The 19,274-nt window shown below is 38.4% G+C and overlaps 1 protein-coding gene across 2 annotated transcripts in view; it reads right to left on the bottom strand.

Moving 5' to 3' along the window:
* Window positions 1-220: 220 nt before the first annotated feature.
* The window catches only part of necab1 (N-terminal EF-hand calcium binding protein 1), a 35,590-nt gene continuing 16,536 nt past the window's right edge, over window positions 221-19,274 (bottom strand). The window contains exons 6-13 of one of the 2 annotated variants that reach the window (XM_067613026.1): window positions 17,094-17,221; window positions 11,432-11,553; window positions 9,476-9,552; window positions 8,100-8,147; window positions 5,335-5,447; window positions 3,373-3,450; window positions 1,545-1,636; window positions 221-845 (exon numbers count right to left, since the gene is read on the bottom strand). In XM_067613026.1, the coding sequence (XP_067469127.1) occupies window positions 817-845; window positions 1,545-1,636; window positions 3,373-3,450; window positions 5,335-5,447; window positions 8,100-8,147; window positions 9,476-9,552; window positions 11,432-11,553; window positions 17,094-17,221 (687 nt within the window). In that variant the 3' untranslated portion in view covers window positions 221-816. Of the gene's footprint in view, window positions 846-1,544; window positions 1,637-3,372; window positions 3,451-5,334; window positions 5,448-8,099; window positions 8,148-9,475; window positions 9,553-11,431; window positions 11,554-17,093; window positions 17,231-19,274 lie in introns of both variants that reach the window. The other variant, XM_067613024.1, reaches the window with a different exon arrangement.

Here is a 19,274-nt window from a genome sequence, read left to right as displayed (position 1 = left end):
ACCTGTCTTGTCACTTAATTAAGTTAAACCATTTTGACTCTGCAGAAGTAGTCGTAAGAAACTGGAATCTATCTCTGTCTTTCTCTGATATTTGTATTTGTAACAATTTTAAATGATTCCCTGGTTTGTTAAACACATTTCATGGAGATCGGACATCCCGCTAACAGACAAATAGACAAAACAGGGACATAAACAGAGCGAGGAAGAGATACTCACAGCATACACAACAATATATCGTCTTTATTTATGACCAACAGATTTTTATCTCAATTTGACACATTAAATACGGAAACAATGGAATAATGGTTTAATGAGCTCCCAGAGCTGCTACGATTGATACAATTACATCTCTCTCTTTCTCTCTCTCTCACACACACACACATAAACACACACACACACACACACACACACGTGCAGAACGCCGTTGTCATGCACGTTCACTGCACGCTTCAGCTTTCATGAACCACCTTGGGCTGCAGATGATGTCACGTCAAACACAGTGATGATGTCAGATCATCAGAACGTCTGATGAGGTCATTGCTTTTAGGACGTCAGAGCGTCTTCTAGGAGTGTAAACAAACACACACACACACACACACACATAAACAAACACACACGTGGGCTATTTTGGCTACCACCTCACTATGAAGGAACATGGAGGTCATAAAATTGATACTAATCACCGTGATTTCACGAGTTGTGTTGAGTCAGTGAGTGTATATGTGTGTATGTGAGTGTGTCTGTGTGTGTGCGCTGCTGTGGACTTCCTGACGTGTTGACAGGTGACTGTTTCCTCTCTGCACCCATCAGTGAAGATCAGTTGTTGTTGAGGACCCACCAGGAGGCTGCGGAGGAGAAAAAAAAAAAAAAATTCACTGACCCCCAAAAATGACCCCAATCAGTCAGACATTGAGCACACGGTGTGCATATTGTATATTTGTGTGTTTGTAAGCTGTGACAAATGGATTCAGCACTGCCCTCTGCTCCGACTCCTTGTGGGTGTTTACGTGAAATGGGTAATGATGATTGCAGGATACAATTATGATCCATTCATTGTAATAATGCAGGAAAAATAACACAAAGATAAGTCATTAGAGCACAATAAACCTATTATTGCAACCAGCAGACATACTATGAATGAAAAGCAGTGAAAGTCTAACATGTTTGATATGATTTTGGGAAGAATAACAGACTATTAAATGTCTCTTTAAATGGCTTCAAAGCTACATACAATATTTATCTCAATTAGTTGTATATTCCAGCTCAAAATCAAAATCAAAGATCTCCCAGTGTGACATTTTGATATCTTTGAAAACTTGATTAGAATTTAAAATGAAGTTCTGTGAGTTTGAGGATCATTTATCTGCACAACATGTCTTTGTGATTGATGACAAGCCTATCAAAGAGTGCGTGAAGCTAAAGTGTTTACCCTTTCAGAGGGTACGATCCGTCAGGACAAAGAGAGCATTAGTTGTCTTAATCTTATTAGATGTGATATGTTTCAGTGTGTAATGTGACAGGAGAATCAGACTTATAGATCCTACCAGGAACCAGCATGGTGGTTACGGACTCAGGAGTTTCCAGGAAGTCCACATTCCCCCTTTGGAAGGTCTTGCTGTAGTTGGTCTGCAGATGACTAGGAGGAAGAAATGAGAAGATTCACTAACTGTTCAAAGACAAGGTGCATAAAGATGGTGATCTCTGTCCTTAGTGTGCAAACCTAACTCTCCATAACACCTGAATCAGTTTAATTTGTCTCTGAAGGCCTTTTTGTAAACAGCAAACGGAGGCAGAGCGTGTTATGATGTGAGATGTGCAGTAGAGCTGAATTACAAACTAAGAGGTTGTTGCGATACAATTAACACAGCAAAAAATGTGTTATGTGATGCCGCGTAGGGTGTGATACTAATACTCAGCAGCTACTACATGAGGATTTTTAAGGAGCTGTTCGATGTTTATCATCCCTGTGCATACTCTGTTGGTTTTATAATAACATACATCATAATATCACAGTCTCAGGTTGTCAATTATATTTGATTGGTTGCCAACTGTCAGCATTTCTCACCTAATATCTCTAAAATCTGGAGACAGAAGGTGGAAGGACCTTTTGCTGTAAGGCCTCCACAACTCTGGAAACTGGCTTTTCTGTTTTTATGTTTGTGGATCATTTTATAATCTTGTTCATATGTATTATATTATATTATATGAGCCGGTCAGAGGGCAGACGCCACAGAAAGAAAGCATCGTGGCACTGAGAGGGAAAAAATGTAGTTGAAACCGAGATGGACACTGAATGATATCTCTCATCACTGAAGTATTTTGGTTTAGTTTCTGTCTGCGTCTGTTAATCTAAATGAATTGAAACCAACATTGAGCTCAGGTTCAGGTAAAGCTGCTTCCTTTTCTTGGTGTTGGCATTCAGTGTATGTTGAGACCTGTTAGTGACTGTTACACCCGTAGAGATCAGTGGAAGACCAACCGGCGAGTCATTTCACCAGAACTACCTGTGCTGTGACAATAACTACAAACATAATTTAACATCAGCCTCTATACAGTTCCCGTTCAAAGTGTTTCTTTGACCAATGCACCTGAAATTTGGGCACAAAGTGTGACTGATCTTGAACTTATTTCCAAACTTGGCTAATTATTGACAAATGCATCAAACTACAGGCAGTTCCAATTAAATTGAATTGAATTCAAAATACCTTACTCATCCCTCAAGGGGCAATTTTAGGCAAGCTGGTTTGCAAACGTAAAAACAGACATAAAACACACACAGTTCATACACATGTAAAAATACAAAACTGCAATTTAAAAATGCAAAATTTATATATCAGCAATTCAAATTGACACAGCCAACACTTGAAGCACAGTTATTTTAGTTACTTATCATTTAAGAAATTCCTGGCAGCAGATTCAATTTCTACTAAGAATGCAGAAAATGCCAAATCAAATATTGACATTTTAGTCACCTAATCAATAGAGTGAGTGCATATCTGTAGCTTTTTAACATTTCATTTCACTTTGAGTGTCTGCAATGGCAAATAACAAGCTACACACAGAGTAATACAATCATGGTTCACATGATAAAGTCACTTGTTGAGACATGAATGGAAGTCATCAAGTAATCAATGATGGTGACCACAGTATCATTAATTCCTCTCTTTGTTCCCACTGAGGTTACAGTCGTAGTGACACTCTTGTTTTCCTCATTAGTTTCATCAAAGCTTCACAGCGTCCAGTGTCGCTACACTCAGTCTGAACCAGACTTTCTCTCAGTGAGTTCAAGCTGAGCAAGGAAACAATTTGGGATTTATTTGAACAGGCAACGCTGCATTAGTCACGATGCATATGGTGCAGGCGAACACTTACTTCTTCCACACGTTGTTATGCTCCCAGAATTCATAGAGAATGAAGCGTGATTCATTCGCCAGCCGCTGAACTGCGATGCTGCCAAATGCAAAACAAGAGAGGCCATTAAGTCATGCAATCACTAATTAGCGTGCTACATCATGTGTCCCAACAGTCTGAATTTATCTGTCACACTCCGGCTGAGTGCAGACAATGAGAATCTGTCAACTAATATTTTCTGTGGCTTCACTCTGAAATTAGGATTGTCAAGTGTTTTGTGAAAGGTTTTAGTCTCATTTCAATTTGAAAACAAGTGATCCTGACTGACTGAAATGGTCACGACTAAACATGTAAATGTCACGCCGACCTTCAGGCTGCTGTATTTTGTCTGAAACCAAAGAAGCAGTGAGAGTGATTCTGTTTGTTCTGCTGTGGCTGAATTTAGCCACAGAGTGACGAGGGTGACACAGCTGAGGTTTGAAATCTGTGGCTGGAGAAAAACAACGCAAAGGTCCTTTCATCTACTGGCACGACCTATTGTGGCAGGATGCAACACTTTAAAACCGGAACACGTCTTCAGTTCTGACAGGAGAGCAGAAAATTCTTATGGCCACATCACTAAAACTCAATTTAAAATGTGTCCTGATTAACTCAATTTTTGTCCACAATCTCAATGAGATTATGATATAAATGAACCATTTAGAGATCCTACACTTAAGCCTCTAAATGTAATGCATGTTAAAAAAAGGAACGCTGCTTTAAACTACTCCAAGCCATTGAGTAGATTTAAATAGATACAGATTTGAGTCACAAGCAAAAATGCCACTATGCCACAGATAGAGTACAAAGAGATGATGTGTTATATCTGTGACTGAAATGTAACTCGTATCCCCTAAGGACATCTTGTTAGTTAGGGTACATCCTGTCTATGATCTAAATAAAATAAAATAACACTAAACACTATAATGAATGTAACATACATTTGTAAACCGAACATTACTAATCGGATTTTATCCTCAACAACGTGTGCAAAATATACTGAATATGTGTGAATTTAAGCTTTTGAATGAGATTTCATTTTCCTCCACTGCTCATTGATCTCTATTCTTAAAGGATAAGGCTGGCATTATTCTACTGTATGTTTTTCTTATTGCCAACAAATCCCATGACTGGACAGACATGATCCCATGTCTGCAGCACTAAACCCCGAAGGACATTCATTCCTACTGAAGACGTGAATCCTTACGAAACATTACAAGTACTATATACTGTCTTTGTTTTAAAAGAGGCTTATTTTTTTCCTGAAATGACAAGGCACTGTAGCTTTTAGTAGTTATAACTGAAAAAGGAGTAAATAGTGCATTTGTTGGGGACTATTTTCAGCCGCAGATTAATTCTCATTTGGTGCTCTAGTGAATATTTACAGAAGCATGAGCATGTCGGCCAGGGCAACTGTGTTGCTCATTTATCTGTTTTTATTAAGTTTTGGACAACAACTGTCTGTGACACAGAGGATATAAGCTCCATCAGGCTTTGGGATACAAACACAATACCTGTTAGTACAAGAGGATCAATTACCCTTAGTTCAGAAGTTTTTTGATAATAAGACGAAATACGAAGATCACCAGACTTCCACACCCAAAGAAGAGATAGATGTGTGTTGTTTTATATCCATGTTAAGGCAATTCATTTTTCATAAAATGTAAGCAAAATATTCAGCAACAAAGCAGTCCAGCAAAATCAGTAAAGCAGGTGCAAGTCTGCAACTTCAAGATGAAACATCTTGCAGCTTCCTAATAATCATCTTTAAACTGTTAATATGCAGTATTTAATTAGATGTTACATTTCTTGGTTTATGGGGACTGCTTTTTCCTTTTCTTGTTGAACTTCTATTTTGTTCTAATGCCCTTCTTTATAATGACCTTTACAAAAAATAAAAAAATAACCCCCCAGAAAAAATGAACAAAGAGAATCAGAACTGACTGTAGACATCCAGTCTGGGCGCAGGCACACTCCATGTACTGTCTGAGAGCCAAACGAAACTCCTCCAGCTCCTCCTCCAGCACCAAGAGCTGCCTCTGGACTATCAGGATGTGCTGTGAACATACACACACATGTAAAGTTACACAAAGTCAGAAGGTCAGAAGTTGCCTCTGGTGGGTCAAGTGTCTGACGGAGCTGGGGGGGGGGCGTTCAGAAATCCTCTGGCAGGGTTTCACGTCAGCTCAGCTTGTTATCAGAAAGATGGTGACTCACAGAGAACTATATGGTGAGCTTTTATGATATCTTTTTTTATATTACTTATAATCAAACATCCTGGCAACAGTTTCTGAATGAATCATCACACCTATGTGCCACAGCGTGATCAGAATTTAACCCTGAAGTTCATTATGACACATCGATACTGAGGAAGAGAAAGTGTAAAAGCATCTGCATCTTCTTGCACAGAGGTGTGAACAGCAGGGAACAAGAAACAGGAAGCAGACCTGATATAATACTGACAATAGAGAGCCTGCTAATCATTTCCTGTGGCTGATGAGGAATTGTTGACAGAGGCATCAGAGGGGCTGATGATGGGAACAGGACATGAACGGTGTGCCTGCTGGCCAAAGGTACGCTGTGTGTGTTAATGTGTGTGACTGATGAACACCTCGGGACTCGCTCAGTGGCTAATTTGAGAGAAAGACACCCACACACACACACACAAACACAATGACACCACTTGTGTTGTGGGTCATTACGGGTTCCTCTCCGAGCAACGCGTTCATTACCAGTGACACACAGCGATAAACCAGTTACATATTGATTAATTCACACGCGAGATGAGACGTCTGTATTAAACCAGTGATGAGACATGACAGATTTATATGCAATATTCATATGCATGCTTTCACTCATGTTTACCACTGCGCTACTGTGTGAAACGACTGGTGCTCAGACTGTGACACTAATCTTGAAAAACACATAAAATTCCTGTTTTCACATATATGAATGAATCGTGTGTGTAAATTGTTGTTTTCCCGTTTGATATGTTTCCTTTAAACCTGCATTAACTGATGTTTTGGCCACTTGAGCAGCGAAAAAAGTAGAAAACACAACATTAATATATCATAACCGTTTAAGCTGATATGTTGAACTTGCAAAAAGCTGCTTGTTTACAACAGTTTCAGAGCAACACTATCAGTAATTTGGAGTCGTGTTTCTGTCCACCTGGTGAATGTAAGTCCAGTATTCACTCTATTTTTAGTCTCTATCAACTCCTGAGGGAAATAACTGGCTCCTTAGCTGCTAAATGCTCCACTATGTTCACCAGCTTGTCACTAACTGTGCATGTTTGCTGTTTGGGGCTGAGCAGGTAGTGTACAGTTGCTTTTTTAGAGCTTTTTCCTCTGAAAACAGTAAAGTTGCAGCCGGACAGCAAAACAATGAGCTGAAACTTGCTATGAAGCTCCGTAAAGCTGAGAGGAGCTGCAGAGTCTGGTGATAATTCTCTGTAGGTTCATCACTACAAGCGTCGCCTCTGACCTTACATACTGTCATTTGATACATTTTACTATATATGAAAACATGTGAAATATCTCAGTAATAAAAATCTGCTATGGCACTGTCCACACTCATGGTAAATTTAGTGAATAGCTACATTTTGGTCTTTAGCAGGCATTTAAAAAGAAAAGAGCATAAATACAAGATTAAACCAAAAATGGCAAAGCAGTGAAGTGAAGCACTTCGACAGTGTGTGTGGGTTTAATCACTTGCAGCTGTCTGAATACAGCTGTCCAAGGATCTTCTTCTCTCTATGACATTAAATATCTGAAAGATCAAGACTCTGAAAAACAGTTTTTCACTTGTGAAATGTTTTTTTCTTATCCACATTTCCTTTCTATTTAAAATATATACAGTATGCACCCATTTTCAACAATATCTAGTCATCAAATGTCTAAAAATATCTTTTTACAGGAACAGTTTCCAAAATAATACTGGCAATTGTTTTAAGATTCCTCATTTTGAAATTCAATTTTTTAAAAAAAACTTCTTTCATATGAAATATTGGTCGTCCTCTTCATGATGAAAGGAACTCAAGCTGAAGGGGAATTATCCTATGAGTGTTTGTGTTGGTCTGCTGTGATTATCTCTGAGTCAGTTGTCAACTATACAGAATCTCTCAGCCGTGAAATGAATGATATGAAGCTTGGGTGACGAGAACAGTCTCCCTTTGCTTTTTCATGTGGACGGTAAATGTGAAGGTTAAACAGGGAAAGGTAACACCTGCACACTTTGTAAGCACACATCTGGAAGACATTTCATTTGTCAGTAGGATTACGCACATAGGAGACAAATAAATGTGCAACATGCTTAAGACATTTATTGGCAATAAAGTGCTGGATTTGTCAAAAACTTTTCAATAAATAAAAGCTTTCATCTTTTTCACCTTATCTTTTTTGCCACACACACTCCCTCCAAGTCTGCCCACTTATTGCCCGAAAGCCTTGTCTTAAAAACAGCTCGTAACTGAATATTGAGTCTAAAACAGAAAGATTAAGGATAAAGACAGACAGAGCAAAGGAAGAGACGGGGGAGAAAAGTGCTCCTGACAAGTTTCAGCCCTGATGTTGCCTTGACAACAGCTGAGCGCTTATTATTAATGTGGCCTCCCTTTCAGTAATACTCCACCATGCGAGAACAGAGTGACACAAAGTGTTGACTGCAAGAAAAACAGCAGAAAAGTAGAAGAAAGTCAGAGGACGAACCGATTTGCTCTCCAAGACCTCCTCTTCAACGGGCTCCAGACGGATCTCCTGCAGAACAGGACGAGTTAAAGCGTTTAAATACAGTGATACGATCAGACAAATTCAACATAACATATTTGTGGGTTTTAACTATCTTTAACACAATCTAAGTAATCTAAGTTTTTTTTATTCATCTTTTTTTTAACCCATCTCTTCCCTTTCATCAATAAATCCATGACAGTAGTTCCCAACCTTCTGACTTGTGATCCAGCGTCTCCTTACGACCCCTCATCACTGGTCGCATATGTCTACCAGTTGTGACCAGTTCAACTAAAGAGTGGCCTTGTTTTACTTGAATACTTCTCAGAGTACTGAAGAAAAAAGATTAGATAAAAGTCAACAAAACTAAACATGTTTGACGTTCCTCTCCTGTTAATCATCTCATAACCTCTCAGATTTCTCTGTTGGTCCCATGTAGGAGCCCGACTCCAAGGTTGGGAACCACTGATGTACCAAATGTGAGTATTTGTAATAAAATCAATAATTAAAACAAAGAAAACCAAAAAAAAGTAAAAGAGAATATTATTGTAATGAATATTTTATTGAACATAGCTCTGGGCAGTGCAGTGGTATGATTTCTGTTTGTTCGGTTTTATATCATAGTTGTTGAGTTTTTTGCAGTGTTTACCATTTTTTTAATCAGTTTTATCTTTGCCAGTGTCTGCCGACCTTGTCTTCTGGTCCCATCAGCCAAAACCAACAGACAGAAAAACCTTTTCATACCTGCTATCTGCCAACATTCAGCTAAACTCTGTGAGGAAAAGATAACACTTTGGCACATATGCCCAAACAGGGTCTAAATTTTAGTATATTGTAGGTTATTTCTAAATTGCTTTAACTCATGTAATCTTCTGTTTATGTGCCTTGTGTGTTTTTGATTCTCTGCTGCACAACCGACTGCCCGTTAGAGCCAAATAAAGTCCTTGACTGATTAATCAAATGAAATACAGGATTAAACAAAAATAAATCAATTCAGCTGAGGGTCAAAGCTTTTCTACGTTCACCAAATCAAGTTGTAAAGTGTCAGTTTACAGCAGATTTCCTGCTACTTTCAACACATTCAGATATGCAGCAGCTGTGAAAGCTGATTTTTTCCCCATATACTGTGCATATGTGTACGTGCTTGTTACGTGGGCGGGTGTTGAGTTAATTTGTTGATAGTGTTCTGTGTTCCACTTGCCGTAATTTGTGGTTAATTTGAGAGAACGATGTAAAGACCAGATGGCCGGGATGGTACGAGGAGACAGACGGAGTAAAAATAGTGGAAGCTGGAGAGAAATAAAGAAGATGGCAGGAAGGAGAGAAGAGTACGGAAAGGCTAAAAGAAAGGAAATCACCTTTTGTTCTAGGCGGTCGATAAGCTTCTGCAGTCTGTTAACCTGCATCATCCACTGGCTGTCTTCATCATAAACACCTAGCAGAGAGAGAGAGAAAGAGGTGAAAGAGCAAACAACAAAGGTGAGGGGATGAAAGGTGCTGCATACATCGACTGTATTTTAAACATGTTTTGCTCCATTGATTTTTTTGGACTGAAAACTCTGAAATAGTAGCGGTATCCTGGAAGACATTTCAAGGTTTCCTTTCATGTCATGCAATGAACAGCCGCGCCAATCAATAGAAATGCTTTGAGGCCTATAATCAAAGTTTATAAGCTCTGCGGTTGTGTCACAGAATGCCTAGCAACCATGACTTGTGCCTTAATGGAGGACTGACGGAGCACTGGCTGTGTGCAAACAACAGTTAAATACATACAACAAGCAGCCTGGGAAAATAGAAACACTTATATGACAACTAAAATGTTCAACTAATGCTAACTCTGATGCTAAGCAGATACTAAAATTAGCTAGCAACTAATCAATTGGGAAGACATTTTTAAAAACAGCACAGAAAATAAATATCTTGCATTCTATTGACACTCAAGTACATTTAGAAATCATCTTTAAACAGACAGAATAATGGATCCCAGCAGGAATCTGAGCAGCACTGATGAGATCGACCCGTCAAACTTTCTGCTGGGGACAAACATTACTGAAGACTTCTTCTTTAAACGTAAACTTAAAAGCTTCCTCTTCATCCTGGCTTTTGATTAGAATATTTTATGGCCATTATTTATTTTATTTAATCACTTATTTTATTGTATTCATGTTTTAAATGTTCATGTTTTATTCCCTCTTAACTGTTTTATTTGTCATTGTCTTTTATCTGTTTCATTTAGTTCTCATTTCATTTTATTTAAAATCAATTTTAATGGTTTTATTGGTATTTTATATTATTATCATAGTACTTTTTTATTAGTTTCAAATTGTAAATTCTTATCTGTCTTATTATCAGCTTGTCAGTCATCTGTAAAGCATTTTGAGTTGCACTAACCTAAAAGGTGTCATACAACCAAAGTTTGATTGATTGATTGTTTGATTGATTGATAAAGATGGTAATATCTAGGTAAAAGGCTTAAAGTTAACTATGGTTATTTAAAAACACCAAAAGGATAATATTAAGCATTAATATTAAGTTTTAAGTTGTTCCTGAGCAGAGATTTATCATTTTGTTGTGTTCTTTGTTCTTGTTCTTTTGGTGCGTTGAAAGCACCTTCCTCTTTTTTTTATAATTTCTCACATCGTCTGAGCTTCACCCGACTGAATAACCTCTGCAGAGGGCTTCTGATTTTCTTATTAAACATGTTAAGGTTTATGATTCAAGGTGTTAGATGTGAACAAGCTTAAAAAGAAAAAGCTGAGGATCTTCAACAAGGCTGCCAGATGTTGTCTAATGTCATCTGTGATCAATCTCTTAATAATTGATCAACATTATTTTTGTGATTGCAGTAGTATAAACACAGGAGGAGTAACTGTATAAGACTGTGTGTGTTCATTTCTTTACTCATTCACACACACTCACTTCATGTTTAATACTTTCATACAGGCTGCTGCACTTGTACATCACATATCGGCTAATTTTCTAATGGGAATGTCCATCATGAATTAATTATGTATGCTCAGAGATTCACTTATACAAAGTCACAGCACATGGAGCACTGAGCGGCTTTGAGACCAACACAGAAGGACACAGCCGTCCTCTTCAGACTCTCTCTCAGTCCAATTTCTTTCTCACACCCACACGACCTTCTCTCCCCTCCTGTGCTCTGCTCTCTGACCTGTGGAGACAAACTGACTCTGGCTAAGCAGTTGTTTTTTTTCAGTGCTGGCAGCAACATAACTGAAGAGTGGAGCAGGATGCACTGAAACATATTTAAACATAATACAACACACTCACAGCAGAGCACATAGTCACACCTGAATTGACGAGACTGAGGAGCGGGTTGTTGGGAGAGAGGCTGCTGTTCCTCTGAAGCCTCCGATTGGAGCGACGACCTGACCACTGGATGGACAAAACCTCTGGCTTCACAGGGCCTTGTCTGGAGACAAAACAGGCTGATTATTATTCAGACACCATCATATTTTTTACAAATTTCCATTTAAAAACAGTTTTGAGCGTCATGCTGAAGGACACACTGCATGACTTTTAAATCCTCTGCAACATTCACATTAAATTACCTTTCGTCTTGTAGTTTGCGGTCCACTGCACTCACCAAATAACAGATGGATCGCACAATAAAAAGATTTTCCCTTAAATTTGGTATCCGCTGACTCTCAAAAATAATGAATAATGAAATGTAACTATGTAATTGAATGAACTGGATAACATTTCAGCACTTTACTGTGTGCACTTAACTGAAAGTGAAGAGGATGAATCACTCGTGATTTTCACGTTTACATTTTCACTTTTTTTTTTTTGTAATTTAAGATGTCACCCAGGTGACTGAAGCACACAGTCTCAAGAACAGACTGAGAATACGTTTAGTGAGCCTAAAGTTGTCTCGGCTTATATTTGTATGTCGTATTGATCTGACAGTGATGCTAATGCCAGTGACAAGGTACGCGCACCCACAGGGTGACATCACCTAAGATTTATCTTACTGCTGTCAAGTCGTTTGGTTACGTATTTTGAGAAGACCTCGGGATGTCTGGTGTGCTGTGTGTGCAGGTACACATTTGTGGGTGTCTTTGTGCAAATTAAATAACCAAAGAGTTCTTCATGATCGTTATATTTTACAGTGAAGTCTTTCACCAACCTGTCTTGATTTTTCACATTTTACCCACTAGTGTTATTTTTTGTGTAAGTCCAGCTAATATTTGCCCTTTTACATGTGCAACAAATAGTGCTCAACAGTTCACAATTACAATTTTCAGTAAAATTTACTTTAAGGCCCCGTATTTAGCCCTTATAAGCAGAATACTAACATTTAATAAATGGTGTAAAACACACTATAATGTAATTGTAGGCATGTAGTATAAGTGTTTATTAATGTATTTGTTAACAACTATAACTCCTCCTGTAGGCATAAGTGGAGGCTTGAGTATAAACAGATAATGAATGGCAATATAGTAAAACACAGCTGTATTAATGTAAAATATATCATCATAGCAGAAGTGATAATTGGTGACAAAACTGTATATTAATGAACACCTAAAATTGTCCTTATCCCTGCTTATGACTATATTATAGTGTTACAAACCATTTATCAAATGTCTGTATATTGCTTATAAATGCTAAATAGGGGGACTTGAAGTAAACTGTTAAGACAATTTAACCCTCTTAATGTGTTCGAAAAGGGTTTACACGTTTAATGTTTAGTGTCAAATTTGTTACGTTGTGTTATGGGTCAAAATTGACAGCATATACTTTCCTATGAAAAAAGGAGAAAAGTCAATTTAATTTAATTTGCAAAAACAATATTTTATTTTGGTCAATCATACAACAAGTGTCATCTCCGGCATGGTGTGTTTGTGTGTGTGTGTGCACGCTGTGCCTAGTGTGTGATGAGATGGGAGAAATAAAGCGTGAGAAAGCCCCAGTCTATATACTGGTATGCAGCTGGGGAACAGGAGATGTGGATGTGTGTGTGTGTATGTGTGTGAGGTGTGAAGGAGAGAGTGGGGGTGTGCTCACACATCTAAACTTGAAAACTGGTCAAATTTGACCCGAACACAATAAGAGGGTTAAAGGTAAATTCAAAACAGTGCAGAATATTTGCAAAAATTGTAATCCAAAGAGTTTTTTTGATGTAGCTGTGGGATCTGGTTTCAGTCAGCAGGCTCAAATATTTAATGCACAGTTTATATTTAGAAGTCCGCTTGATGGTTTTAAGTCTGGAACCAACAATATTTTCAATTTCAATCAATCTGCAGATTATTTTCTTGATCCATTCATTAATCCATTAAAACATATGAAAGGTCAGAAAATACTGACAAATGCTCATCATAAACTCCTAATGCCCAAGTTGACATCGTCAAAAAGCTTGTTTTGTTTGACAAACAGTCAAACAAAACAAAAGAAAAGCTGCAAATCCTCACAATCGAGAAGATAGAACTAGGGAATATTTAGCAATTTTGCTTGGTAAATGACTTTAACCATTAATAAATATCAAAATAGTTTTCAAATTATATTCTGTTGATCCACAAATGAATTAATTTACTAATCGTTTCAGCTCTATGGGTTTTACTCTGCAGTATCTCGTGTGCAGTGAAGTAATTACAGTGTATATAAAAAGATCTGTTCATGTGCTTTCTCCAATTTATAATTAAAAATACTGAAATCCCATATCATGGGATGAGTCATGTGAAAAACCTCATCATGTTTTTTCAGAATGATCTGCTTTTGTTAAGGAGAGTGGGATACCACTTATATTAGAAGAAATGCTTCTTTCTACACCTGGGAGAAAAGCAGTATAATTAATTCACGAGCTGCAGTCAAACGTGTCTCATTTGCTTGATGTATGGAGGAGGAGGAACTGATGGCGGGTCCCTCTTGGCCTGCAAGTGAGTCATATTCACGGCTACAGTATGTAGCAACCTTAATTGCGAAAACTGTCAGAAACCAGTAATAGAGTAAGAATCCCATCAGCATGTTCCCCCTCTGCCTTCATATCAACTGAGAGGGAGGAAGAGGAAGTTAAGAGCTATTGTTTCCCTGATATTGTAACGTATGCCTCTGAGTCACACCAATCATCCGTGAATGCGAACCGTGCTCGTCCACAACCTCTTCACACATATAAAACTGACCACAGTAACTTATTTAAAGCCACCAGAGACCAGAACAGCCAGACCCTCTAAATGTTTGGGAGAACAGAGTGATTGCATTCAGACACATGGGGGAATTTCTCAAGCGAGGAAATTCAGAGAAGGATGCTGAAGGAAAAGAAGCAGCTCTGGGAGCGAGGGACAGTCACACTTTGAAATGACACAAAACAGAGAAAAAGAGATAAAAAGAGAGGAGGGAGGTGAGGAGAGGAAAAGAAAAGAAGAGTTTGTGGAGGTCTCAGATGTCAGTTATCCAAACCCATCATTTTCTGCCTCTGAGGATAAGTGTGAACGTGGTCATGGTGAGAAGAGAGATACGATAGAGTGCACAGGAAACCGTTCTGGGATCCTGTTAAACTAAACTCACGCACAGCTACTACAGTATTATTGATCAAGACGAGTAAAATGCTGCAACAAAGCTGCTTTTGATAAATGTTGACATACTTAGTCATGATTTTGTCAGAAGTATACATAATGTAGACTTACATCCTGGACATTTGAAGGCATTCATGGTGTTGCACTCAGTTGTACATGTGAATATGCAAATATTTTCCAGTGTATGTGCGCTGGAGGTTTCAAATGTACACAGGTTGGACAAGTTGGACAACAATTGGCTCCAAATTAGTTGTGATGTCACAAATTATGCTTGTAGGTGCAAGCCTTGAAGTCCGATTTTCGGAGAACACAGAGATACTTTCTGTTTTCAGTAGATGAATATGAAAACAGCCTCCTAGTGTCAAACTCTGCACATACATTGTTCTGCACAGTTAAGCTCAAACATTCAGGTGAAGTAACAAGAAGAAAATCACATATTTGAGTGGAGGTGGGACTTAAAAATCTTGCCTACTTTCCCACCAGCTGCATTAAGTCGGTATCAGATTGTCAGTTTCAAAAAGTTAAGTATGTTCCAAATAAAGTGCTTGTTGGGAGGTCAAACAGCATCTGAAACAACATTTCTTTACATCCAACAACTTCTGTAACTTTCTCAAATGTTGAATGAAATAAGAACTAGTTGGTTTCAAGTATACAACAGCCTTTACAAAAAGGAAATGTGTGTGTGAGGAGGGGATTTCAGATGCTATAACACCATCTGACAAGCACTTTGTCTCAAGCATACTGACAAGCAATGGAGCCTTTGCAGTTAACATATTTTTCTATTACCAAGACTTCCGAGGCCGCAAAGTGAATCACGTAGAATACAGAAATGTCCGTTTGGATTTGAACATGTGCCAGAACTCAAACTGGATTTGCTGTTTATCAGCTGATCAACATGATGATGAAGAATGATAATCAACGTTTGTTTCTCCTCACTGGATGGCTGGCAGAAGCTGGCAGCATTTTTTCTGACTTGCAGCTTAAGTGTGAACTCAGACAGGAAGAAATAGACTGTGTTTCATTACCTGTCCTTTAAATACAAGATGAACACAGACATTACCTTCAAGGGAGACCCATGTATGACACACACACACACACACACACACACACACACACACACACACACACAAACCGTACATGAAATCTTGTTGGGCACTTGTACACTGGTGAGTCATCATCACAAATGAACCGAGCACACCAGGGGCATGCCTGGATTCTGAGTGCAGACCCAGACTCATCAAGTACTGCATGCACTCACACACACACACACACACACGCCTAAGGTTTAATCATCAAGCGTCCACTCTTCGAGAGAGAGCCACTGGGTGAGGGTTCATTATCAGTGCATTTATTAAACATGCTCACCACATTACGGTTGTATTCTAATTGCATGCAACTTGTGGATAAATCTTACTATGTCTTATTTGAACTAAAGACCAAGTAGGAGTAAGCACAATCTACTCCTTAATGGCATCCATAACTTGCTTTGATTCTGTTTATACAATCAGAGGTATGACTTACCCTATTAAAAGAATCAGTGGGGCTAACAATAAATAGCTTTCAACTAACGACACAGCAGGTGAAACAACTTATGTTAAACCTGCATCCATTGATTTGAGTTGTGAACACACAATCTGACATATTAGCAAATATACTGAACATGTCAACAAGCAGTTGCCTGTTTAGGCCTGTCTGATGTTTGCTGCTTTGCATGTAGCGTACAGTGTTTTTACACAGTAGAAACAAAGCTGATGAGAGCAGTGTGAGTGAAGCAATACAGTTCAGTTATGTGGCATTAAAACAAAACAAATCAGCTGAAAGATGCTGAAGCGCTCTGTAGAAATGACAGAGACTGAGTTTGTGTTAATCTGTTGATTCATCACATTTAATATCACCTTTCGCATTACACGTAATCATTTTATCCATTGCTAATACTGAATTATTCATTAGAGAAGCTTTAAATTCATTATCTGTTACTTTATGGTGCAATCAAGCTATTGTTTGTGCCTATCTACCACTGGCCTCAGTGTGATAACATACACTGCATTCAGTACCTAAAAAATAAAGAATATCTTTGTATTCAGTCGTGTTATGTTGGCCTCTGTGTTTTATTTGTCTTCTAACAATCCCTTTTATTTTGCTTCCTCCACTTTGCCTAGATTTCCCTATAGGAAGTGGATCTACATTATAAATAATGAGAGGTGGTCTTATCAAATGCAGGATGAGAATCTGTGTTATTGCACAGCACCTCGGATAAAAGCATCATTTAAGCCTACAGTGGGATGTAAATTGGTGTGTGTGGTTTGGACAATACTGTTATACTAGCTGTGAGTACTGTAATTATGGGTGCCATTGTATAATACATTTTGTTCATGTTTTAAAGTCTAATTGTTTGTGTGTGTGTGTGTGTGTGAAAAGGACCAGAGAGATTTGCTCTTACTTCTCTTGGCGAGTCTGCTCGGCCGTGGTTTCCATGGCGCACTCCAGCGAGCTTTGAAGGGAATGAAGCTGATTGGTTGTCTCCTTCAGCAGGAAACGGGTCACAAACTGCTCCAGGTGGGTGGACTCCTGATATTCCTGTCAATCAAGAGGAGGAGAAGGAGGAGGAGGAAGAGGAGGAGGAAGAGGAGGAGGAGGAGGAGGAGGAGGAGGTGGTGGTGGTGGTGGTGGAGGAGGAGGAGGAGGAGGAGGAGGAGGAGGAGGAGGAGGTGGTGGTGGTGTTAGAGTAGGAGGAAACAGAAAAGAACTCAGTGTCCAGACTTCCCCTGCTAATTAAAACATGCCTACAAGATCATTAATTTAAAAAAAATATTATATAAAAGAGCTGCAGAAGAGGAGAAGAAAGGAGAAAAGAACTTGTCAGAGCTTTGGTCTTAACACATTACATCTCTTATCTGCCAAAATCCGCCCTCTAAACTGTGTTAAATCAATCACAGTCTGCAATTTGCCAACTGACTTCCTTAAATGTACAACAGGAACACATCAGGACAATACAAGTTAGCTAGAGAAATTAATAAGAACTCTGAATGCTTGTTTTCTGCCAAACATATCAATACATGCTGCATAGAGAGCTTTAAAACACTAAATGAGTACAGTTTAATAACAGGGGCATTCATCCATTCCATTATACTAACTCAAAACTCACTCATTCATTAATATAAACAAATTAGACATGTATCTGTGTGTCAAACTTGCTGATATTTTCAAACAAGACTGGTTTGACACTTCTTATTGTGTTAGATTATGTTTAAACTGCACTGAATAGGCTAATTTGAGTGCTATTAACATAGTATCACACAGTAGAATTTGGAGTCTTAAAGCAGTAATAATTTATTCATTTTTGCCACTCGGGGTCAGTAGAACAAGCTTATCATCACCTTATAAAGTTGTTGTTGCCTATTTATTTATCCAGCCGATACGGCCCAACAGTATTATTCATTTGAAGTCCACCTGACCTGGAAGTCCAATATTCACTCTTTTTAGCTCTTTTTTTTAAACTCTAACTATTCACATTCTTTAACTCTAAATATCTGATTATTTAGCTGCTAATTGTCCCACTATGTTCACCAGCTAGTGGCTAATTTTGGCTGTTTAGTTAGGTGGAGTCGGTTTATCAGAGGTTTTTCACTGAAAACTGCCGCCTGGAAACGGGGTCGATGAGAGCTGAGAGAGTGAACTAAGCAGTAAAGTTGCAGGCTGTAAAAACAAAACAATAAACTGAAAGACGATAAAAAGGTCCGTAAACTTGAGAGAAACTGCAGAATCTTGTGATAATAATCTGTGGGTTTATTATTATGACCTACATATTTTATACTGCACATAGTCATTTTATCCATTGTTACTAAAAATATTGATTAGTGCAGCTTTAAAGAAATAATTCTGACATCATCATTCTGACGTCATTTTTGACTTTCTAGCTGTGAAAATATTAAATTATACCACTAAAGTTCTTGACTCTTGATGATGCATCTTGTTTCTGATTGGCCCAACAGGTGTCTGTATCATTTTGGGTTTACATGTTCTATGATGTTGAACAGCATTTTAAAAATAACATTAAAAATGTACAACAATCACCCCCACCTTTAATCAAAGTCAGCTCTTAGAAATACATTTCCTCCACACCAAGTATTCCAGCCTCAGCCTGGTAATATTTTTAATGGTCATTTTCTGAGTCAGGGGTACATTTATTTTTTCATAGACAGCTGAGGGGAAAAAAAACATCCAACTGAGTGACATTTTTGAGAGGCATCATTTGCTATGCCTGGACCAGAGCAGCACGGCTCAGTGTTGTTTTAGATCTAATCAAAGGGGAGTGAGTGATGCATGGCGAGTTCGCTGTTTGCACACCGCACCTGCTCCCACATTTCTGAGCTCTGCGACTGTTTGTACACTCGACTAACAATGAAGGGTTTGAAGGGAAATGCTAATGCAAGTTGGATTGGAGAATGACTAATGCATCAATAGAGATTTGTGTGCATGTGTGTTAGTGTGTTTGTGACAGAAAGATAAAGAGGGAGATAGACAGGAAACATGGATGTGGAAGTATTTTTTGGGGGAGGCTGGGGGGTGTAATGATAATTATCTTCAAAAGTACATTAAGGATGGTTTGATTTTAAAAAGC

This window comes from Thunnus thynnus, chromosome 15, assembly GCF_963924715.1.
Source record: "Thunnus thynnus chromosome 15, fThuThy2.1, whole genome shotgun sequence".
NCBI classification, from domain to species: domain Eukaryota; kingdom Metazoa; phylum Chordata; class Actinopteri; order Scombriformes; family Scombridae; genus Thunnus; species Thunnus thynnus.
The sequence above is the reverse complement of the archived record's forward strand: the minus strand, read 5'-3'. Positions and strand labels throughout refer to the sequence as shown.